Source organism: Agelaius phoeniceus, chromosome 5 (assembly GCF_051311805.1).
Source record: "Agelaius phoeniceus isolate bAgePho1 chromosome 5, bAgePho1.hap1, whole genome shotgun sequence".
Lineage (NCBI taxonomy): Eukaryota > Metazoa > Chordata > Aves > Passeriformes > Icteridae > Agelaius > Agelaius phoeniceus.
In genome coordinates, this window is record NC_135269.1 from 61794452 (window position 1) to 61819922 (window position 25471).

Here is a 25471-nt window from a genome sequence, read left to right on the forward strand (position 1 = left end):
CCCCTCTCCCCCCTACCGAAATGACAAATTTTCCCCGCCAGAAGGTGAGCCAGCCAGGGGTAATCAAATACATAAACAAGATTTAGTTATACCTGGGATGATTATGGTTAGAGCATTTATTTTTGGACTCCTACTGCTTGAAATATCTACCTTTTCAGACACTTAAGAATGCCAAAGTAAAAATGGTAGCAGCAGAAAAGAAGACAGTGCTGATAAGAAAACATTCATGTCTGAGCAGCAAGACACTCCAAATTTGCTCCCCTGAGTTTTTCAGCATGGATTTCAGAGGACTGAATACCTCATTGCTATTTTTTTTTCCAGTTCCAGCCACCATGGTTTAACAGAGAAAGGGGGAGCTTTAGCCTATAGCTTTGGGGTAATTTACAGGAAAAGAACACAGAAAAAAAAAATTGATTCTTAATCTACTTCTCATATTGAAATTCATTTCACTTTCCTCTTTACTATTACATTTTTTTTCCATTATTGAAAAGGAATTAACATGTCTGTAATTATACACTGCAGAATGTGGGGGAGAAAGCAGAATGGTAAAGAAAAGTTCAGTGTTCTCAAAACAGGGATAACAGGGAACTTCCACTGCAGAAAACCAGCACCTGACCTCTTGGATTGACAGTGAGGAAATTAAATATATATATAAAATTCTTTGAAGAAAAGCAAATAAAATATCAATATTAAGGAAAGAGAGAAAAAATATCCAAGTACACAGTGGTCTATTATTCTGACCTCAAAACTACAGACGGCTTTAAAACACACTTTGAAGCCAAAAAATGGGAACCTGATCTCTCTTCAGTTTGAGTTTTACATGAACCCTTGCACACAAAGTGACTAAACCAACATGGGTTCATTCAGCTCAGCAGAATGAGAATGAGGTTGAACACAAAAATTCTACATTTGCAAGGGGTGATGTAAGAGTAAAATGAAAAACTAACTGGTACTTAAACATAATTTTTAATGCCATTTCACACATTGTAGTCTGTCCTGTGTAGCCTCTAAAAAATATTACAGAAAAGCCTAATACTTACAGGTCATACGTAATATCTTCCAGTCCCACATGGGAACTGTGTTTGATATCAGTCACACTCAGGGATATATCAAAAGTTAAAAGGGAAATTATGTTTAGACCATTGATTACCTACCAAAGCAAAGAGTCAAGGGAAGAAAATCCAGTACTGACATAAAGGTGAATCACTTTGGCTTATAAGGCACAAAATCCAGAATTTAGAGATAATTTTCTATATAGGAGGTAGAGCTTGATAAGTTTACAACAGCAGAAGTCTGGGATCCCTTTCCTAGAAAGAACAGAATGATGCAGAATGAGGGAGGGGGATCTTGTGTCCAAAGCATACAACCAGAAGCACACAGGATGTGTCAAGGGTGGCCAAACTGAGGGCGTTAAACTGGTAATTACAGGAGAGGTGGAGATTCCTCAAAAAGCAAGTGAGCAAGTTGAAGATGGAATAGGCGAGGTAAGATCCAGAGGAGATGGGAAGTGAAGTGACATAGAAATCAACAAAACCAATGATGAAGTGGAATCACCTTAAGCCAAGGTCGATAAGAAAGAAGGTGCTCGTCAAACAGTCTTGAGATTTTCTGGTGAATGAACCTGTCTGGGTGCCTCTCTGAAATGCTTGACAATAGTGGATATGGCATGGGCAAACCAACAGGAGGAATCCGAAATCCACACACAGTTACAGCCATTGAGCTAATGGACATGTGGTGCAATAGCAACTAAATTTCTGGAATGGTTTGGTACAGACTGTCTTTTGGAAAGACAGGCTGGGAAGGTGAGGTGACTTTTTTTGAGACTGCAGCTGGAAAGCCTGGAACTCTGCCTGGGGATAACGTACTGGTGTGTTGGTTATTCTTCTCCAGTTTTGCTAAACTTCATGAATTCACTCTCAGCCTAATTCTCCAGCCTGTTCAGGTCCATTGGAATGGTAGCACTGCTGTGTCTATATCAGTCACTCCCAGTTTTGTACCATCTACAGACACGAAGAGGGTATGCTGTCCCATTTTCTGGATCATTAATGAAGATGTTTGAGGAAGAGTATTGGCCCCAGAATCAATCCCCGGCATAACACGACCAGTGTCTTACCTCCAACCTGACTTTGTACCACCGATCTCAACCCTCTGGACCTGGCTGTTCAGCCAGTTTTCAATCCATCAGACTGCTGTCTTGTCTGTATTTTGCCAGCTTCTCCATGAGAGTGTTGCTGGAAACAGTGTCTAAAGTTTTGCTAAAGCCCAGGTAGGAAATATTTGCTGTCTCCTCTTCATTCACAAAGATGGTCCCTAGAGGACCTGAAGAGGCACCTTCCAGCCTAAGCAATTCTGTGAGCCTGTGATCTTGAGGGTGACCATCTGTGTGTGCCAGACAAGAGGAGCAGACAGACTGTGGCAGTCTGTGTGTCAGATCTCAGATAGCCACTGCAGCGCCAAACTGGTTGGCACTGGGTAATATCAGCTTTACTGATATGGGTAAACCTGGAACCTGACCCCACCTGTCAGGATTCTTTTGCAATCCTAGGGAATGTTAGAACTCACTTCCTCTGAATTTATGCTCATCAGGGCTATTGATGGAAATGGTAGCTCATCTCTGTATCTGTATCCAACAGATTGAAACACTGATGTGTTTTCCTGTCCTCTGTTTGATCATTGGCCCTGGAACAGTCCTTGTTCTGCTAAGGGCCTCTTCTGGGGGATCTTAAACAGGTCTTCAGCTGTGTAGGAGTGTCCACCTCATCTACTTACTCCTTCAGCAAGAGCCCTGTAATTTAGTGCACCCAAAGTTAGGCGCTGAAATTCTCAATACAGAGAATGAAGAGAATTTAATTCCTCTGGGGGATGATTAGGAGCACTAAAGTTAAAGAATTTAAGTAACATAAATATGTAAATCACCCCTCAGTTACCTCTCAGTCACATGCAATTTTTCCTGGTGAATTCCTGACTCATTCATACAATGAAAATGTACAGAATGAAATGAAAGAAGGACATTCAATATTTATTTTATCTGAATGCTGTGTGTTTTCATAACATGTATCGTGCACACTTCTGCGGCTGATAAAGTTGAGGTGCTGTGAAGAATTTTTTCAATACCTAATCAAAAAATACAGAGAAGGCATTGGAAGTAGCTGGTTTGCTTTACCTCCTTCTGCCTTGAGGATTTTTTTTGGAATGTCACTTCTGAAACTAAATGCTGAAATACAAACCAATTTATTTCAGAGCATCTTTGGAATGAGGAAAGAATGAGATGAAGCAGCACAGTAAAATAATTATTTTGTAGATTGCAGGTCAGCTGCATGAAGACTACTATAAAATACATCACTATGCTTTGCCCAACCCTTTTTTTACAAATAAAATTATACTTATAAGTTGAAAAGTTAAGACAGTGCTGAAAACAGTGGAAACTGCAACCTGTCATTTAAGCAATAAAACAACCCCCTTCTTGCCCTACTTTTTCTAGATATTAACAGCATTTCAACAGGACAATGCATTTCTATGGGGGAAAAAACCTGTCTCAAAAAAGTTACTGTCTATGTGATGCATGTTTCTTCCTGAATCTTGCTTATCTAATTGGATAAGCAAGACACTCCAAAAAAAGGGTCCCTAGAGTTCATATTAGCTGTTTCATCATTTGAAGACACATGTAAAAATTAGGCTGTGAGCAAGCCGTGTACCATTAAGATAAACATTCCAAACACACTATATATGTACAATGAGGAGAAATGATGAAACTTTCAAAAACCAGAATGATTTTCCTTAGAAGAAGAATCACCTTTTAATCTTTAGCTTGGAATGATTTTATTTTTTCCCCCCATGTGACTTTCACTGGCAAAAGCAGTAGTACCAAAGGTCAAAAAATAGTTTGGAATGCAGGAAATCACTCATAACTGATAAAACTGAAAAAGCATATAGAATTTAGGTAAAGACTGCTTAAAGTCCTGAAGGTCACAGATGCAGGCTCTGCTCCAGTTGATTCAACCTAAGCCTCAACATAGAAGATACTACCAAATGTTCACCTCACAATTCCTACGAATATTTTTCTCTGAGTTTGCATTAAAGGTGAGGCAAGAGGGTTATTGTGCTGTGGTCAGCTCAGCCTCCTCACAAAGCATCTCCTGTTGACTGTGTTCTGTTAGTGGTTTCTACCTCACCCTCCAGTACAAACCCAGTGAGGAAAAGACAAAAGCAGCACTGGGTGGGAAACCAAACTTTTGCTTTTGCAAGCATACTTGCCTTTGTCTCAAGGTTGTTCCTTTAGTGGAACAAGCCAATCTAGCATTGATGGTAACCCCTTAATGTGGGGGTTGCAATGAGGCACCAAAGGCTGGGAGCTGATTCTGTAAAGGCAATGCCAGGTGAGATTATGAAGGGAAATTGTTAAGTAGTGCCATAAGGGCAGCTCCTTCATTTCTTTTGTTTCTTTCCTTTTGATTTCCTTACTTTCTCTTTCCAGCTAAATTTTGCCACTGAGCATACATCATGCTCATACATCTTCATACCATCTGTCCTCTTTCATATTTTTTACAGCTGAGTCAATCAGAGTTTTAATTTAAATTTTCATTGGTCAAGAGATTTTTATCCTGTCTCACACAGAGAGGTAGAGGTTTTCCAAAGATAATAACAGTTTCAGTAGCCTGCAAAAGATTTTATTTCTATTTCTTTTAGCTGTGTAGTTTTTATGCTCAGCAGACTAGTATTCAAATACAGCTGGGAACAATGTGACAACAAAACCTGTGCTAGGGATTACCAACACAAGTACTTGCAACCAAAATCTCTACAGGGAGGTGAGATAGAATTTTTCTCAAAGGACTGTCATTTATGAAGTTACAACAGCCAGCAGCTTTTGGTTAAGTCTAGCTTGTAAAGAAAACCTCATGTCTGACATATCCCGAGTGCCAGTGTGGTGAGGAGGATGCTCTTTCCCTTGTCACACTCAATCTATCCATAGCAAATGAAGTGCTCCTCAAAACAGTGATAGTGCAGGATCTGCTCCAGAGCCTGTACCCTCTGCTGTGGAGGTTCTAACAGCCTGGGCAAGGGAGGAGGAAAGACTTGCACATTCCTCTTTTGTCTCTGTGTAAAAGCCTTTCAAACCTTATCATAAAAGACTGTTAATGGGATATTTTCTGATAGCATGCAGCCTATCCTGCCTACTGTAGTAGAAAATGGGAAAGCAACTTGCTTTGGATAAATCCTTTGGAGTTATTATGAACCACACTGAATATAATTCTCTTTAACAGAATGTATTAAAAATGTTGACAATAATATTGTTCATGCTAGAATCTATGCTTTAAGGTTTCTTAGTTGTGAATTTACTTTCCTAGTGAAGCTTTAAGTTATGAAATCATTCAGCTGCTCTCATTTTAACGTGGTTATTAAACTAATATAATGCATTTCTTATTAAATTGAGCAAGAAAGCAGCTGTGAGCTACAGCAGTTCCAGATCTTCCCAGTGGTGGGATCTTCCAGCTCCTCAGAGTCAGAGAACAGTGCACTCCCAGCTGCAAAAGCCATTCAATCCTCACTGTATTTACCTACCTTTTAAGCACTGCCACTTTTGACTAATTTACCAGCAGCCTTTTATTCATCACAGCACCCATCTCTTTCCCTTCCTCACTTATTTTCCATATCAACATTATTTTCCCACTTGCATAACTCCTTACTCAACTCAGCACTTGATTTACCTTTTCTGTTCTTGCTAGCACCTGATCTGACAAAATCTCTTTGTATCTCCTGCTGTTCCTGACGTGCCCTCAGGAAGAATTATTTATAGCCACACTATGATGTCATGAACTTCAGGCAGATGAAGTTGGAAGGGACTTGCAGAGATCATTTTGTCCAACCCCACTGCTTAGGGAGGGCCACTTGGAGCAGGGTGCCCATGGCCAGATGGCTTTGAATGTCTCCAAAGATAGAGACTCCACAACCTCCTTGGGTTACCTGTGCCAGCACTTGGACACTTTCACAGTAAAAAACATTTTATGATATTCAGACAGAACATGTTTGTGCCCATTGCCTCTTCAAGACCTTAATTTACCTCTTCCATCTCTAATGTTCCAATGTACAGCTGTGAAAGCAGTCAAAGCACTGGCCCATGGACATCCACTGCTTGGCATTCAGCTGGTTTCCCTACTGCCTGCTGTCATCTATCATCCTTCATGTTACAATATACTCATAAATTCACAAAAGAATGTGCTTTCTCTGTTATTTTCTCTGCCTCTGCAGTACCTAGGCAATGGTTTCCAGTCTATGCCTGGGGTTGTCTGACATAAATACAAATAGCAACAATTCTTTCTCCTAAAGCTCCTAAAACCTTACTAGGGAAGAGCATTCATAGGCACAAGACACAAAGGAAGAACAACAATATAATTTCCTTTCAATTGACCTCAATGTCTGTGGAAGACCCCACAAATGTGTCTACCCATGGACAGTAAAAGTATTGGATTCCCAGTCACCAACTTGGAAGTTCAGTATTCTAATCAGGCACATCATTATGCGATTCAGAAGGCCTTCAGGACTTTTTTTTAATTGTAGATTTTTTTTCTCCCATAGTCCTGAAAGAGCACATAATATAATTTGGTGGTGAACTTAGATCAAAGCAAGATTTTTGTCTTTGCATTCCTCTGATCTTCAGCAGCCTTGAGGATGCTCTAAACTATGTCAGATATCAACCTGCCATGGTCATGGCTATCTTGCATCCTGTCCCTTCCTGCTGATGACTGAATCAGATTACACTTACCCTTAACTGAGTCTGGAAACACAAATCTCTGAAGAGCCACTCATTTTGCAGATTGTGGCACCTCTCCTGCATCACTTTCAGTGCTGGTGAACTTTGCTTATGCAGGTGTAGTTTTCTGCTACATCAGTAGTATCTTTTAAAACTTATTTTATATTCCTGGCTATTTTTTTCCTCTATGCACAAAATAAAATAACTATAAATGTAGGTCATCACCTGTGCTTTATATTTAATTCTCTAGCTGCATATTTGGTCTTGATCTCTGATTGCTTCTCCACTATTTTTTTGGAGAGAACCTTCCATTGTAGTTCTACTTATGCTTTCATTTACACAAGCTAAAACATAGAGCCATTATTTTCGAAAACAGTGTAAATCAAATATACAGATTTCCCTGGACTTGAAAGGTTTTGCTCATTTGTTTTTAATATCTTCAGGGTTTTTTTTTTTGTTTTGTTTTTAATCAGAAACTCCTTGCTTTGAAACACAAACACTTCTTTTAGTGCTTGTGTTTTTTTGGTCTTTTATCTTGCTTTAATTAGCTCACTTGGGAAGTAATGTAACACTATTGCACAAAAAGCTGTATCAGTAGCTGAATCCTTCTTTTCAATTAACCATACAAATCCAGGCCTTCTTCCCACACTCATACTGCATTATTTTGCACTTGGCACAACCTACGTCTCTCAAAGTCCTTCACTATTTTAAGGTCATCCAGACAGGATCCTTCCTGTCTTATTTTGTGCCAGCGGGCAGAAAGATGCACACTTTTTTCACCTGTCTGGAGTCCACCACAGCAACCATGGCCAGGGTTGCATGCAGGACTGCAAAGTTTTACAATACCTTGCTGTTGAAGCAGAGTAATCAAAGTGAGATTTAAAAAAAACAAACCCACAATTCCATCCAAGGCCATAAAATGGAATTTTTTGTGTCTTGCTGCAAAGCCGTTTCTGCTGAAGGAATAGAAATACAGAAACTGCAATCCTTGCTATTATATAGAGGCCTTACACTGATTTTATAGAACATTGTGCAAACAAGGGAAGACTACAAAGGTAGCTTTTGCTCCCAGGAAACTCCTCGCTGCAGATGTGTCAAGAAGGCAGAAGCAAACAAGAAAAAATAGAGAATTGCTCCTGGATACGCAGGAGAGAATCAGGAAGGCCAGAGAAAAGGTGGAGTTGAGACTGCTGAAGCACATCAATAGCAACAGGAGAGGTTTCTACAGCCACAGCAGCAACCAAAGGAAGACTGGGAGAACATGGAATAGTGTGATGGGTAACCAAGAGATGGAGAGGGTAGGAAAGGATAACCTACGGCAGGGAAGCGTGCAAGACTCAATACCTTCATTTCCTCACCCCTTACTGGCAAAGTCTGCTGCTCCCTCCCAGGCCACTCAAGTCTTTTCTTAGGACCAAAGGAGGGCAGGAAGAGGTACTACCATGGTACAGATGGATCAAATTAGGTACTAATTAGGCCAGCTAATTAGTATCTAATTAGCTGGTACCACACTCCTATGTGTGAGTCCATAGGACTGGATAGGATGCACCTGAAAATGCCAGGAAACTGGCTTGTGGTTGTTTTGGGACCGTTCTCTCCCATGTTTGAAAAATTGTAATCAAGAGAGCAAAGACTAGAGAATGCACTCCTTATTCTTCAAAGAAGGCAAGAAGGATTTAGAGAATGTACTCAGAAAAAACATAATCTTTTGATTCATAGAAAGGTATTAATAGAAATGTATTGTGGAAGCTTCAGTATACCTTGAGATTAGAAAATATAATGGCTTCAATATTTTTTGAAAATTCTGAGACTGGGAGAAACAGAAAGAGGATTTTCTCCTTTTTTTTCAGAAGAACCTCCAAACACCCTTTGGACTGCAGCTTACGGTATTTAGCAGAGTACTATTTGATACAAAAAGGTGATATGAAGCTTAATATTGAGGAATATCATAAATATGAATGTGGAGTATCCAAGAGGAAATAAAATCTAGAGCAGCTTCACAAAAACATAACAACATATGAAAACATGTAAACAGGATATAACAAATATTGTGTCTTTCCAGTAATGTACTGAAAAATGGAGACCTCTCTAACTGAGTGATGTAGGAAAACATTTCTGCAGAGCACATCATAATGATTTCCAATTCGAATGTCAAATTATTTTACATCTTTTGTAATACCTACAGGTATATGTGGCTTATCAGTGTGATAGCCTGGTAAGTCAGGCTGTGCAGTTTGATGTTTTTATCCTAACCCTGTTTGCATTTAAACTAAAGCTACACTATATGTACTGCAGGCAAAATTCACTTAGAAATGTAACTCAAATGCAAACATGAACTGGTTGTGACCTGTTTTATTAAAAAAAACCCCCACAATCAAAACATAATGTGTCACATAGACAGCATTAATATATACTATACTGAAGCATACAATACTATAGTACAGCCTTTAATTAATCCTTCTACTGGTGCAGGAATATTTCTACTAATAACTACTTTTAAAATTTCTAAAAGATGAAAGTTGTATCTACACCTCTGGAGGTTATTTTAGGTTTTAAATCACACAGTATGAGAATTCCCCACCCCCCCCCAATATTAAATTGAAATGTTAATCTTTTCCAGCTTCATCACATTAGCCCTGGTTACTTATTTGCCCAACTTTGCATTTTCTTTATTCATCCATTGGGTTCACACATTTTATATTCTCTGAGCTTCTCAATCATTACTCAACAAAGCCCTATCTGATGAGTTCTCTAAATTTATTCCCTACAGCTCTCCTGGTAATTTGCATTACTTTTGCCTGGACACTTCAGTTTATTAATAGTTTTCGGGTAGTAACTATACAGAATTCTAAAGATTAGGGCTGAGGTCTTGGGCTGAGCTGATACAAGGTCAACCCAGCTTGGGAAAAGGCATGAAGGCAAAATTTCTCTCTTTATTTCCCTGCAATTGAGATCTTCTTGGTGCTCATCTAGGCTTGATACAAGCTAAAGTATGTTGGCAGTGGTTTCAGTGAGCCTGTTTGAGCAGACCAGGTTTCTGGAGCACTCAGACCCCTAATTTGTGCTCTGTTGTACCTGGTCATGCTCTGCATCCTGGGAACACACCTGAGCAAAGAAGACTGCTGTCTGCCTGGTGAACAAACATCCTTCTGATTTTCTTGGGTGTGGTAATTTCAGAGTCCCCCGGATGAAGGGAAGGAAATGACGAATCTGACTCTATGTCCTTAGAAGGCTAATTTATTATTTTATGGTATTATATTATATTACAGAATGCTATACTAAAACTGTACTAAAGAATAGAGAAAGGATACTTACAGAAGCCTTAACAAGAAACTAATGAAAACCCATGACTCTCCAGAGTCCTGACACAGCCTGACCATGATTGGTCATGAAGTAAAAACAATTCAAATCTTGGATAAACAATCTCCAACCATATTCCAAAGCAGCAAAACACAGGAGAAGAAAATGAGATAATATTGTTTTCCTTTTTCTCCGAGGCTTCTCAACTTCCCAGAAGAAGTAATCCTGGAGTAGGGATTTTTTCCAGAAAATATGCTGGTGACATTTGGGAAAATCACCAGCCAATAACTGAGCTGAGTTACTTTAGCAGCAGTCACAGAATCTCAACAAATCCCAAATCAGATGAACTGAATGGCTGTGCAGCCCCTGTTGAACTATGCAGCCCCAGCCAGCAGAATTATGGGTTCTACCAAGCCTCAGGTGACAGTGGCTTATTCTGTGACCTTGTGCTGACACCTGTGATTGAAAGGGGCGCTGGACACTGGCTCAGGAGGAGCACCTGCCAGCACCCTGGAAGAGCCAGAAAGTGCTCTGGCCTCCTAGAACCCTCTGCCTTGGCAGCCCAGCTGTCTGGCAGGCCAGGCAGGGAGCTCAGTTGAGATGCTGACTGCACCACAGCTCAGACAAGTACATCCCACTCAGCCTCCTGAACTCACACACAGCTCAACTGTGTCCATGGCTATCTGCTGGGCAGGGGATGGAGCTGACAGATGCTCCTGGAGACAGAGATAACTCCAATGACTGCTGGTTTTCTTTCAGTTGAACCCTTTCAGAAGCTGGGGGGAAGCCAGTGATCTCTTGGATTCCTCTGGAAGCACACAGGATGAAGGAGCCATCAATTCTTTGGATGAGGATGCTGTCTGTTTAAAGGCTGATTGGCCCCACTCTCTGAATTTCATGCATAAAACCCTAGTCCTTAAGCTTCTGTTTCCTGGATGCCTGTGGGAATGGGTTTGACCTCAACTGACACATGTAGTCAGTCCCCAGGTGACATTTTTTAATGCTGCATTGTGATGTAAATCTGGATGTTATCTTTTCTCATTGGTTGCATTCTTGCAGTACATCAAAACTGACCATCTCTTAAACTTTTATGAAATAATAGTATTTGTCTATTGACACGATCTGCAGGCTCAGGGATCTTTAAGCTTCCCAGTAGTGTCACCAGTGCTGTGGAGGATTGTGACGTGCCTTGGCCCACAGGGCAGGACCTTCTTACCATGAACCTTGTTGCTAATCACACACCAGGAATATCAATTGTCAAAATAATGAGCATTTAGGCAGCCTCAGAACAGACACAAAGTATACCATGTGCAACACTACTCCAACCTTTCAGAGTTTAAAATGGCGTTGTAGAAATTATGAAAGTCACCCTTTACAATGCAAAAGTATAATTTTTAAAAGCAGCTGTTTTTTCATACATAAAGGAAATTATATGTATTCAATTTTGATTCCTTTCCTATCACTTCCCAGAGAAAATGACAAAATACTTAAATAAAATTTTTAAAAAGTAAATGTGATGTTTTATGACTTAAAATGAACTTTAAAAATATCATACATGTTGATATATTCACTGCCATTACATTTTGGAGCTTCTGACCATTTACTTTCTTTGCATTTCATATTTATTAATGAAATCCAACTCCTGCCTCTGGCCTAAGAGTAAGAGAGGAAATACAACAAAGCCCATAAAATCTTACTAGTAAAGAACAGGTGCAAGAACCCAATCAGATCAAGTCACTGACTATCTAAGATTTCTTCTCCTATTTGCTGACCTAAATGTTGAAATATCCAGTGACATGTTTTCTGAATATGGGGGTGAAAAGCTGACATCATATTAATATGAGATCTACCTCTTCAAGAGGCACTTTCAACAAGAATATGATTTTTACTATCAAGTATCTCTTCTCATTCTTCTATGCCCTTGAAAACTCTTTCTGCTATTAAAAGACATGGCTTTTGAAGGACTACTATTTTTATCTCTATGCATCTATCCTCATGAATGCTTTGTTTTCCATTTTAAATCAGAATATTTCATTAACTACTGTGCTTAGGTCTTAGGAGGGTAGCATTTTATTATCTTTATGTTGATTAATTTTCTTTTGTATCCATCTGCTGTGGAGTGCTCAGGATGTCCTGCACACAAGGGAACACTGCACACAGTAAGTGGGTGGAATTTTGAATACCTTACAATTTTTACAAGGAAGAATGGAATCAAAACTACTGGAATCAAACACCAGCACTTTATAAAACCATTATCACCACAATACAGTAATTAAAATCTCCATTGCCTACATGGAACAGTCCTTAACTAATTTTTTAAATTTACAGATATTAAAATGAAATGTTAATTGAAAATGCATTAGCTGAACAGAAGGGTTTTGATCACTTAGGCTAAATTTGGCTTGAGAGAAGAAATGAAAGCCTATGTAAAACTTAATATCTTCTCAAGGAGACAGCATGGGGACTGTCTCCAGGTGAATGGAATCAGAGCACCTCCCAGTGTTGCTTATGTGCCAGCTGTTGGAAGAGTCACAGGTAAGACATTGGCTGTGACCCCACATTCTCTTCCCCAAGAGAGCTCATTCTAATCCTGACCTCTTAAACCTGTGCCTACAAAAACTGCAAGCTTTGTCCTTGAGTAATCAAGTAATGCAAAACACTAAGGTTTCACCCATGGGATGTATTCAACCTGGTTTTTTAAGATATAAGGATTACAGATTTCTGGATTGTTAGGGAAATCCCAGCTAACTCTCACCCTTCTGCCAAATAATATTCCATCAGTGAAAAAAACAGAGGTGAAATTCTGTTTTCATTTAAGCCAGCTGGAAATTTACCATGGAATTCTGTGGGGCCAAAGAAAGTCCATGATCATGTAAGGGGTTAAATAGCTTCAGCGATCTTGGAATTTTCACCAGTGAATGAATTTGAGACAATTCCAAACAATCAAGCAAATAATAAAAAGTGGATTTTTGACAAAATTAATGGCACAATAACTAAAATAATTGCTTTTCATGGAATAAATTAAGGATTATTATATTAAAAGCAAATAAAATGTGTTTTACAAAACAACTATTATGGAGATTTTCTGAGGAAAACAAAAATTTGATAGAAAAAAAAGAGTTCTACTTAGTGCATTATCAGTAAGTGTACTGGTCGAATTAGTTCTGTTCTTATTTTTGCCACATCTAAGGGTTATGAACAGGCTTTTTCATGTTTTCATTTGTTATAGAGATCCACATTGCTAAAATACCTCTTGCTTTAATGTATTTGAACTACATTTCTATCCTTATGGATTGCCAACAACCATGCTTCTTTTTCTTACAGTATTTATACACTGAACATCTCTTCTTATTTCTGGTACTGCCACTACATATGTCACTTTTAAGAGGCAATCCTACCCATAGCATGCATTGCACTTAAACTCTTACATTTTTAACACTTCGTAATGATGTCTTACTATAACCTTCAATCATGTGCCTTAACATATCTGGGTTTTGGAAATATTGAAGCTGTTACATTCCTGTTAATGAGTGTTTACACTCTTAAGCAAAATACAGTTCAAGTACATTTTAATTCTACTGCTACACTGCACTGGTTAAGAATTTTGCTGATCTAATAAGGAGGTGGGAGCAACATTTGATATCAGTGACCCATGAAGTCTCCATGCAAGTTTTGACACATTGGAGAGATGACAGTGTGCTGAGCCAAACCTCCTACCAGAGAAGCTGTACACACACACAGACACACAACTTGTCTGTTCATCACAGATTTTGCTATTCTGCATGTTATAGATTTACACACTGTGTCAATTCAAGGACCATCTTTGATCTTCATGCCAGAAATGAGGAAAGGAATGTGGGTTATTTTGCTGGGGCAGGTCTTCCTGGGTTACATGAGTCTGCATGGCAGTGGCTTTCATTCTGCACAGGAGCACCTCCTGCTCTGGTTACAGAACCATGGTTATGTCATCTAAATAAGTGTGTTGGATAATGAAGTTATCATTTTGAGCCAATTCAGAATTTCTTTAATCAGCACAGTAAATTGAAATTCTACTAAAAAGCAAACACAGTGAAACCTTTAGGTTTTGGTTGTGTTATTACACAAAGACCTTGAAATAAATGTTTGATGTGCTTCAGGCAAATATCTCCTGCCTGAAATAGCAAGGTGCTGTTGTATTAAAAAAAATCAATTTTAGATAAATGTGCATAATAAAATTTTTAATTTTATTACCAATTCAAAACCCAGTAACAATCTCACCGAAGTTAACGTGACTTTGATTTTTAATCTGAGTGAGAGTGGAACTGCCTCTTGTATTCTTTCTCTTGTTCTGCATGGAATAATATTACCTAGACTGACAGGGAACTTAGCCACAGGTAAGCTGAAAAGCATAGCAACTGTTTATGTAATATCATGTATGCCTAAAATAATTAATATCTATAAAGATAGCTTTCGTATCAGCAGTTGCTCAAAAAGGCGTAAGTAGAAAAGGTCAAAATAATAATGCATTTAGTCCTACTGAAATGAAATATTTTCATTTTTGCAAAACTGCTAAGAAAAGAGATTTGTAGAGTTTTTATCCTGAACATACTATTGCTTTTCTACAGCACTTTGGAATGTTGAAGTTATTCACAGCTGTCACAAAAGCGGTAGACAAAGAAAGGTGTATCCAAAGCCTAAAGCAGTAAGGAGGTCACAGAGTATCCTATTTTTAATTCTCAAGAATTTCTAACTTAAAAATCTATTTTTAAACTAAAAAAAAAAGTGTGCTTCAAGGAAAAAAACACAAAGAACTATACAACTCTACCTTTCTAAGAATATATTTTGCTTTCACTTTTAGATTGTATCCTGTCCAAGTTGGAATCACAACTCTTATCTATTGCAATAGAACAAAACACTTTACTGGTTTTATCATTACTATAAGAAAATATCCCCTCCCAACAATACCAGCTTCTATAATGAACAATACAAACACTCAGTGTCAGGTAAGTCTGCACTTGACCTCCTTTCCCTCTGGCTTACCTGGATGTTCCTGATTCTCTTTGGAATTCACACAGTAGGAAGTAAATTGACTGAAACAAACCTTCTAGTCAAAAAGTGATGAAAAACAGAAAAACAACACAGGTATACAGTCTGAATTTTTATCTCAACTGAATGAGAAATCTCTTCTTTAAAACATTATTCTGGTAGAGATGAACTGGTTCACAGTGGTTGTGGTTAGATAAACAGCATAGACTGACTCAGCTACTCTACACAGAAACTTAGCTAAATGCAAAATGATTTTCTTAAAACAAAAAAAAATATTTTAACCAATTTATTAATACTGAGAACAATTAAAAAGAAGTGTGATTTGTTTCATAAATATAAAAACCAGTCTTGATAAGGAGAAATTTATCTCCCAGAGAATGTATGCTCAAAGAAGTTGCTTGATCTATCCAAGAACTCAAAAAATCATTTCCTCGTGATGGAAATAGAGAATTTCTTTGCTCCGGTTGGTATAATTTTTACCTGTAAACTTAATCATTGAAGTCCTAATCTGCTCAGGAAAACTTATGACAGGATGATTAGAAAAATTATTCCCCAAAGAAGGCGTTACAGTCAAGAATTAACCAGGAAATTGTGGAGGAGTAAAATTGTATGGTCATATCCAAAAGACTATGCATGGGAATAGGAGAAACAGCATCTGTACAATAGCTATATTTTCTCATGTGTTATTTATTTTTTTTCCATAAGGAATAGGGAGATAATATATTATCTGTTTTTTGTCAGAATGCACATCTGGTGATTAGAAAACCTGGGAATCAAAGACAGGATTTGGGCAGAATTGGTCTGTTGAATTTAGTTAGCTGTAAGTTTAGTTTCTGATTTCTTGGCTTCAGTGAACTTGTCACCTGTGATAAGCAAATGACCTGGCAGATGTTGTGCAGACATGACTTTGGACCTCTCTTCAGCTGGGTCCTCAGCTGGTTTGAGGAGTTATGCAGACTTCCTTAACCAATATTTCACCTTGCTGTCCAGTCAGCTCTGGTAGCTGGTATTAAAAGACACATCTCAGTATCCCTCGAGGGACAGAAGAGCACTGTGAATTAATTTAACACAGCAGTTCAATCTCTACAAACTTGCTGCAAACTAATGAAATTACATGGTCAAGCAATGACAGACTTGTGCTCCATTTAAGCTCCTCTAATGTTACTTTCAAACACCTAAGGTAACAAAAAGACACTTCAAGAAAGGCTTGTTATTAAATTAACCTGTGATAAAAGTAAAATTGTGGTGTTGCATTAATGTTTAGGTAACTTGTACCATTGCATGGCAGACAGTGGTGAAAAAAGAAACCTGAAAGATGATGTACTTTCCTTTATTTGACCTTCTTTAATGGAAATCTTTGTTACAAGTCCTGTATTGATATAACTCTTAATGAAAATTTATTTACTGGACAATGGGTACTTTGTGCTGATTAGGTGGGAAAAATTGCCTTCTTTGCTGCTATTTATAACACAGCTAATGATTTTTTTGGGGTGAATAGCTTCTTATTTATCTTCAGATGCTTTTCTTGGCAGGGACAAAGTAAGGACAAAAAGGTCTTTATTGCTTTTTTTGCTAGAAGGTGAAAATATGGGGCTGATTTCCGTAAAATGGCTCTACTCGCCCAGGTATTCCCATATATATGGGTCATATTTTTCCTATAAATGGTGTTCCCTCTGAATATTGCAGTAAAAACCCACTATCCATTACCTAGTTACTTTAAATACTAGTATATTTGCAAGAAACATCTGGTTTAAAATAGTGTATCATTAATCTGGTTTTATTAAAATACCCTGCAATGTAACTGCCCACCTCTTTACAACAGTTTCACTTTCAGGACAGCTGTGTTTTGCAAAAGGTTTAAAATCAGATGAATCATTGGTTCTCCTGGGAAGCAGTCATGGAGTAAGCTGCTGGCTCTTTGCCCCATAGACAGGATTTCTAATACAGCCATTAGGACATCTCCTATCCCTCTGCCATATTACAAGATTAATGAGTTCTTTTCATTAACTTTATAAAGCCCATAAGACATGACATAGCAAATTCTTCTTCTGTTACTTAAATAGTGAGGTTTCAGCTTCTGATATAGATGGACAATTTCAGGATCCAACATGCAAAGGAAAAATGTCAGCCTCACACTTGATTTCTGCTGTAGAATGTGTTTGCCCTATGTTAAAAAAGCAGCTGTATGCTGAAATTCTGTGGAAATGCCCTTGAGTATTTGGTGTAAAGGACTAGTGTTTCTGTCCTGTAAATGCAATGTAGTACCATGTTTCTCTTAACCACTATAATATACTAAAATTACAATGAAGTCATCTGCATTTAGATTTTATATATGAAAATATTTTCATGATGGCCATATGGCTCTTCAAAAATTTCTGATAGCAGTAGCAATGACATATTTCTAACAGGATAGAGCAGAGCAATTCCATCAAATGAGAAAACTACAATGGAAACATGATACAAATTTAGCAGTAAAAGCCTGCTTACCTTCATATGTTCCACTTTCTAGGAGAGCACCACTTTTCTCCAATTCCATAAAATCTTCAACAGTGATGAAAATATAGTCCACACCAGGGACTTCCCCCTCCTTATGTGGCCTTGTGGTGCCTATTAGGAAGATGAAAGACACACTGTCAAGAACATGGCCTAAATGCAGAATGATCTTTTTGAAAGCTTTGGAAAAGTCACAAAGTAAACCACTTACACAACATTTTGCATAGCACATCTTCCTTGTGAGGATGCTTTCAAAGCAATCTAGCTCTATTTGCTGAAGCTGACAGAGGTATTTGAGATGTATGTTTAAGATCGTGCCAGATATTATTTGGGTCTATATTTATTGCCACTAATGAAAAACTATCATACTGTTGTTTTTACATTTCTAGAAAGACCCTTAGTGACATCAGGAATTCAGAGGTAACACAAAACAAAGTCTTTTTTACAATTAATCTGCTTTGTGATATTTTAAACATTTATTTAGAACACAGAATAATAGTTCTGTAAGTACCCTTCTGTAAGGGTTATATTCACATTGCTTGTTTCAGTGCCATAAGTGGACTTGACAAATGGTTAGGCTTTAGGGCCTGTGGGATTAAAATCACCTGCTAACCATGCTGTCAAGCTGCACAGGTGTTTATATGTAGTTATTGCCTCTATTGTCATCCCTGGATGACAGAACTCTGTAAAAGCTGACAGATAATATTACACACAGCCTGACAAGTGACTTGGCTTAGCTAGCAGAAGTTGGGATGTTAGCAGGGAAGAGTCTGAAACTGACCTGATTTCCTAATGGTCCAGTTTATTGTGGTCAGGCTATCTATCCCTCATTTGACTGAAACCACTAATTAAGTCTCAAAATTCCATTTGGAAATGGAAGTATATTTGGTTCTCCTCAGTCTCAGAGTGTTTGAAACATCTTAATCAATTCTTTATCAATACTGTACTGATTACATCAGACTTGTGGGGTTTGATTTCAACACTGTTGACACTGGGAAGTGGCTAGAAACATGTCCAACCTCCTTTCTGTTACTTGAAGACACAGAGACATAAAAGTGTTAGGTTAACTCCACTGCCTGTCATAGGGACCTTTTTCTCCTCAGACACAGCCTGAAGTCCATGGCCAAGACTGAATGAGACTGCTGAGACAATATTTCAGTACTTAACATGGGGAATATATTTTGATAAATCTATAAGACCCTTCCCTCATTTTTTCCAATTCCTTTCTCATCTCAACATATACAACTAAAACTGGCTGTTAATATCTGGGAATTCTCATACTACTTTCTAGAATACTCTGTCCATCTGGAGTAAAATTCTGGGCTCCTCAGTGAAAGAGAGATGTGGTGCTCTTGAAGTGGATAGAATGGAGGGTGACAAGGATGACTGGGGGACTTGAGAATCCCTCTGATGAGTAAAGGCTGAGGGAGTTGGGCCTGTTCAGCCTTGAGAGAAGACAGCTGAGAAGGGACCTCATTAATGTGCATAATAATCTAAAGAGGGGAGGTCAAGAGGACAAAGCCAGGCTCTGCTCAGTGGTGCCAGCCACTAGGACACGAGGCAGTGTCTGATGCACAGGAAGCTCCATCTGAACATTTGGAAAAACTTCACTCTGCAGTGACCAAGCACTGGCAGGGGCTGCCCAGAGAGGGTGGGAGTCTCCCTCCTGGGAGATATTTCAGAACCATTTGGATGCAACCCTGAGCCATGTGCTCTGGGATGACACTGCTAGAGCAGGGAGGCTGGAACAGATGTCCCACTGTGGTCCCCTCCAAGCTGACCCACTCTGTGATTTTGTGGTTACTTTTGTGTTTTGGAGATGGTATTGTTAAAGCCCTCAGACACTTGGATTGTCCATAAGCATGCTGAGTTTATTTCCCATGGATTATCTGATGCCTGGGGATGCAGCAGCACCCCTAAAGATCTCCAGCCCTTTGTGAGAACTGTATCAGAGCACTCTGGTGTGCCACTGAGCTCCAGAGAGCTCTGCCAACTGCACAGACATCAGATGTTTGTTCTGTGTTCTCTCTCCTGAGAAACTTTTCACTATCAAAGAATATTGACAGAAACTGTATCTTCCTCACAAAACACTCTGGCAAATCAAGGCTATTCCAGACACAGCACAGGGAGGAAGCTCACATATTAGATGAGTATTTCTAGCTTACTGTTTCTTCAACATATTTTTAATGTAAACAAGCTTGGACTACTAGTTTATCAATCAGAAAAAATACAAGTTATATAAAATGTTAGCCCTGCTTTGAATAAAAATTTGGACCAGATGATATGAAGAGCTCCCTCACAACTGATTTTTAAAATGATTTTATGCTATTTAGTGTTAATACACCTGGTTTGTTTGAAACATCTGGATATTCAGCAGTCTTCATCATGGATGATGGCAAAGTCTCACAGGAGGTCCAACAACAGACTTGGTTATTCCTGTGCTTCTCTACTTTGCACACAGTCTTTGTTCAATTCATGTAGAAAACTGTAACAGACTAAATTTCAGATTCTGAATCCCTCTCTTAAGTTGGAATCTAAAGACCTAATCTTTCTGCCCTTATATTACTGAGTCATGTTTTTTTCAGATATGGTACAGATACGATAATACCTTTTGCATGTCTTGCATTAATGAAATATTAATTAAATATTCTGTCTAATCTGCTTAGACAACAGCAGCAGATAACACTGTGCCTCTGTTTAGGGTTTTCTGATAACAAATTCTGCACTTCTTCTCTCCCCCTTTGCTGTCAGAACTAGTCTTAAAGGTGCAGAACTTAATATCTAGCATAAACAGAACAGATGATTGGGGGTGCAAGCATCATAAAGTCACCCCAGGGCACACTGTCACTTAGATGGTTCCATCCTCTGATACTACTCAGGGAGCCAGCTCCAAGAACCCTGCACTGCACTGTGTACTGAGGGCTGCAGACCTATAAAAGATCAAGTAGTCTGCAAAAAAATGGAGAAAGGAGCAAACCATGATCAACAGCTGCTTGGATTCAGGGTGACTCTACCCCAGCTACAGCAGCTTCCAACCCCTGAAGAACTTTATTGCTCTTGATAAAATCTCACTGAGTCCCATTTCCCTCCTGCATCTGTTTTCATTCCCTCAGGCTGGAGGACCTGTGATCTTGGAAATGGTTAAAGCAACTCCCTGGCTAATGGAATAATCCATGGTTATTGCCTCTTTTACTCCTTCACCCTGGAGGAACTGAGTTGCTGCTAACAGTACTTCTGCCATCCCTTATAGTTTTCTGTAAGCACCACAGACATTGTAATTTTAATAATGCCTATTTACAGAGGTGGACACATTTAATGGAGCATCTTAAACACCCATCAAGGTCTGAACATGAGATCTATATATAGGTATCTTACAGACCACAAGCAATTGCCTTATCCTAGAGCTATACTTCTTAATAAAATTTGTCTTTAACTGCCTCCATATAGACGGATAAGCAGGCCTAAAACTTACAGTGATTCAAGACTTAAAACAAAGGACTAATTTCAAACCTCAGATTTCTACAGAAACATCTTTTGTTATGCAGCATCAAGGCTTAATAGGACACAGTCGCTTCTACTTATAATATTTAGCCCTTCATTAATGCAAAATGGATAAAAGAACTCAGTTACAATTTTGTTACCAAGGTAACCTATGAAAAAATTATCTCTGAATTCCATAATGAAAGAATATTATACTTTTAGATATTTCAGGACCAAAACCAACAAGGGGTATTTGCACTATGCATATTTCTGACAAATACAATTTATAGGTGTAGTTAAAGACACAAAATGAGAAGCTCTCAAGTAACCATGACCACTCCAGTCATGCAAGTGCTGTCACACAACCTGTAGGTACCTTAGAAATTGCAGGATCTTGGTCTACAAAATCTGGACCTGTATTGACCTTCCTTGATTTTATGACCACTTGCATCATTCACCAAACAATCTCCTCGCAAAACACATATTAAGGTCATTCAGTGAGCAGCTATTTTTTTGGATTTTTAACTTTAAGATGGATAGTTGGTACAGTTTAGAGATGTTTAAGGTATGTGCTATATCTTTTTATTATTATTGTTTTAAAAAGACCCTTTGCCTTTGCAGCTGGTTTCTTCTCTTCTACAGGGGAATTATGGTGATTTGCCATACCCGAGTCCAGGCTTTCCATGCTCATGTGTGTTGCAGGATGGTGCTAAATCCCAGGAGAGGAATTAAGTGCTGTTTACATAAATAGCACCTGAAAGAATATTTTTCTTTTAAATGAGTTTAAGGTACCTGAGGGCAGGTGCTTAGACATGTAAGAAACCTCTACTTCTACTAAAAAAAAGAAGTGTGTTAATTTAAATAGCAATAAACTATTTTTGAAATAATGCTTTTATGAGCTTGGGGAACAATAAATAAATTGAACTTTTATGTTGACTTCTAGTGCAGATCGGAAAAATGATCAGTTCATGTGGTGTTCAGTCCAGATTGCCTTTATTAGTAAAAAAGGATAGAATTATTGATTCTAGAAGACTTCCAGGGTTGGAAAGATCTGCACCAGTTTGTAGAGGCAGGAGAAGAACTAGGAGTTTATGTATATTTTTAATCTCAGTGTTCAATTACATAATTATAACATTGTAGTGCTTATTTGGGAGCAAAGTGCACAGCCTGACTTTGAACATATTTCTACTACTTAGAGGCACTGAGTCTTCACAGTCAGTCTCTCTCTCTCTGTCCAGCTCTGCCACTTTCAAAAGCAGGAAAGCTGCTCCCTCAATTTTTTTTCTTTTTTTTCTCACTCCATGTAGTCATGGAAAAGAAAAAGAGGCAAATTTATTCATTTGTCAGCATAGGAATATGAATATTAGTTAAAACTCCCAGAACTGTGACAGGAAAGACCCACTCAATACTTCAGACATATTTTAAAGAACACTTCATCCTTGCAGTAAATAATCTGTATTTTACTGTCTTTAGCAGCATCTCAAGGTTAATATTGTAGTAGTCATGTCCTTGTAGAGCCAATATGATGGTCAGGAAAGTGGAAGAAAGGCCTTCCCTGCATGGTCCCATACCATCTCACAGACTGGCCTCACAGCTTTCAATGCTCCAAGCTTACGGGAATGTCATAAATATTTAAATTTTTACTTTTATTTTTGGTAAGTTAAGGGCAAACCTGGCACACCACTATCCACTTCACACATATTTAGCTGATTTATATTTGGAATCACAGATTGGTTCCTACTGCATGAGGTAATTTTAAAAGCAAAGGTGTGGTTTTGCCACAAGCATTTACAGTGAAAATGAAGAGCAGGGGAATAACCTAGTCCTTTTTGCACAATGACCTACTTCTATAGTAATTTTCCAAATGTATGGAAGTGAAAAATGTCTAGTTTTGCTTATCTGTTCCAAATGTAACAAAATGTAAAGAGAAAAATGCCTTTAATATATGAAGCCCTTTGATTAGACATTCTGCTGAGAATTTGTTCTGTAACTCAGCTCTGTACAACAGCTTGTTGTGGAGCATGGTCTGCCAGGCTGTCATACATTACAGTAGCTGGAGGGATCCCTCCTGCAGAAACAGACTGCTAATCTTTAATAAACTTCAGCTGAGCCCTTGCTATGACCTTGTATACACTTTGCCTTGGAAAAATTCAACAATACTTAATTAGGTCTTTTGTTTGTTTGCCAAATTACTCAGGAACACTATTACTGGGAGGAACTGAAATGTATGGGAAATTACACCTATCTTGTCAAATTACTAACTGCATTAAGCAGAGAAGCACCACATTTGTCTTGATATACTGAATTTCCAGCTGAAGAGAATAATAAACATAATTTTCAAGTAAAGTGATTTTAGGCATATTACAAAGCCAGAAGTTTCAAGTGTTTATGACAATTCTCATAACAACAACATAAACCACAATGGCCTAAGTCCCTTCTTGCCAATGGTTATGAAGAATAAAAGTGTTTCCCCTTTCCAAGTGTGCAATACCAACATTTTCTCTGATTTATTCCTATTAAAAAAAAAAAAAAAGCTGCAGAAGCAAAGGAATGAATTCCAGATTCCTGAAAATGTTTTTCAGGAGTAATAGTTTCAAACTGCATTAATATTTGCCAAATGTGTTCCTGAAGAAGATCTGGGTGTTAATAAATTCAAATTTAGCAAAGGTGCTGAATGTTCTACAGTGAGGCAAGAACACAGCTGAGAGAGGATCTCATCAATGCATAAAAATATCTTAAGGGCAGGCCTTAAGAGGGTGGGGTCAGATTCTTCTCAGTGCTGTTCAGTGACAGGACAAGAGTCAGTGGGCACAGACTGAAACTCAGGAAGTTCCATCTGAATATGAAGAAAAGCTTCTTTACTGTGAGGGGGACAGAGCAGTGGAACAGGCTGCCCACAGAGGCTGATATTTAAAAGATATTCAAAACCTGCCTGGACACAAGGATGTGCAGCCTGGTGCAGGTGAATCTGCTTTAGCAGGAGGTTGGACAAGGTGATCTCCAGAGGTGCCTCCCAAGCCCAATCATTCTGTGAAAGGAGGCATTCAGCAGCTGCTGAGCTCTGAGAATGCAGCATTATTTGCAAAGTTACCTGTACACAGAGTGAAAACATCAGATGCTATTTAGAAGAAGAGGTGTTGTTTTTACTATAGCCTGGATTTTCTGGTCAAGTTTTAGAAGAAAGTGAAAAGCACTTAGCCATACTTCATCACAGAACTAAAAGCTTCATGCCTAGGTGCTTAATTCATGTGAACTAGAAAGAAAGTTTTGCAATCCCTGTGCATAATTAGCATTCACTGAGAGTAGCAGAAATAACAGGTGAACTACATGGCTCAATCTACTGTCTACTGAAATTAGGTAGAGAATTTGATTCCCATCAAAAGAAACCTTTGAAAAGAAAATAAAAACCTCACCCATGGTTTTCACAGTTTGTACTACAATTTGGGATTCACAATATTCTTGGATATGTTTTGATTTCTGCTGAAGAAGCAAAACCTAAGACTGAAAAGCAGTCTCAAGGGACTGTGCACTGGGTTGTAGTGCACACATTCTACAGCACCACAAAGTTCTTAGAACAAATATTTTATGGTGTAGAACAGAAACAAAAACTCCTGAATTTGAGATTTATAATGCACATAGGAGCAGATAAGCACGTCTTTATGGAAAATGCATTCTTTGAATGTTTCTTTAGATCTTCATTATTCCCAAACTTGAGACATATGCATTAGGTAGGCTAGATAAGCTCCTGCCTGGTGGTGAGCATGATTATTAGATTCCAGATGCATACATCCTTTCAAATACCTTTTAGAAAATTATTTTTAGATTCAATATGCAGACAGGAGCCTCTGATTAAACACAGCCTGGGTTTTCTATTTGTTCTCTTGGTTTTGTGCAATGTGACAGACAGTGAACAGCCCTAAGATAATTTATGCACTGTAAAATAAAGTCATATTGGAGCTGAATAGAAAAGTAAAACTGAGAGATGCAAATGACAGTAGTTCTAGCTAAAGACTGTGAGTAGGAACTTTATTTATTTATTTGGTTAATTATGAGAGGACCACTGGAACCAGCAAGAAGCACCCAGAGAAGAAATGCAGCACAACAGCTGTGCACTGAAACAGGTATTGGAGACTTTTCCTTAAACTGTGGCATACCCAGATTTACCCTTACACAGTGCAAGGATTTGAATTTTGCACTCTGTGCCCTTGTCCTGTGTAAGGCACTGCTACACTGTGTGTTCCCTCTTCGAGGCTATGTGACATTGCTGGCTGGGTGCCATCAGCTGGGTCACTGTCCTGCACTTGGTGAATTCCCATGCAGCCTTCTGGGTACTTTCTTTTGAGAAGAACTCTGACCCAGTATTAAGCCAGATATCCAAGTTTCATTGCCAATACGGCATTTGTGCAAATAAAATAACTCCTTTTT

General features: G+C 38.5%; 1 protein-coding gene across 15 annotated transcripts in view; it reads right to left on the bottom strand.

The window, feature by feature from the left end:
- The window catches only part of MAGI2 (membrane associated guanylate kinase, WW and PDZ domain containing 2), a 702121-nt gene that overhangs the window by 273475 nt on the left and 403175 nt on the right, over nt 1–25471 (bottom strand). For all 15 annotated transcript variants that reach the window (XM_077179136.1, XM_077179134.1, XM_054631283.2 and 12 more), the window contains one exon: nt 17561–17680. In XM_077179136.1, coding sequence (XP_077035251.1) covers nt 17561–17680 — 120 coding nt within the window. The remainder of the gene's footprint in view (nt 1–17560; nt 17681–25471) is intronic.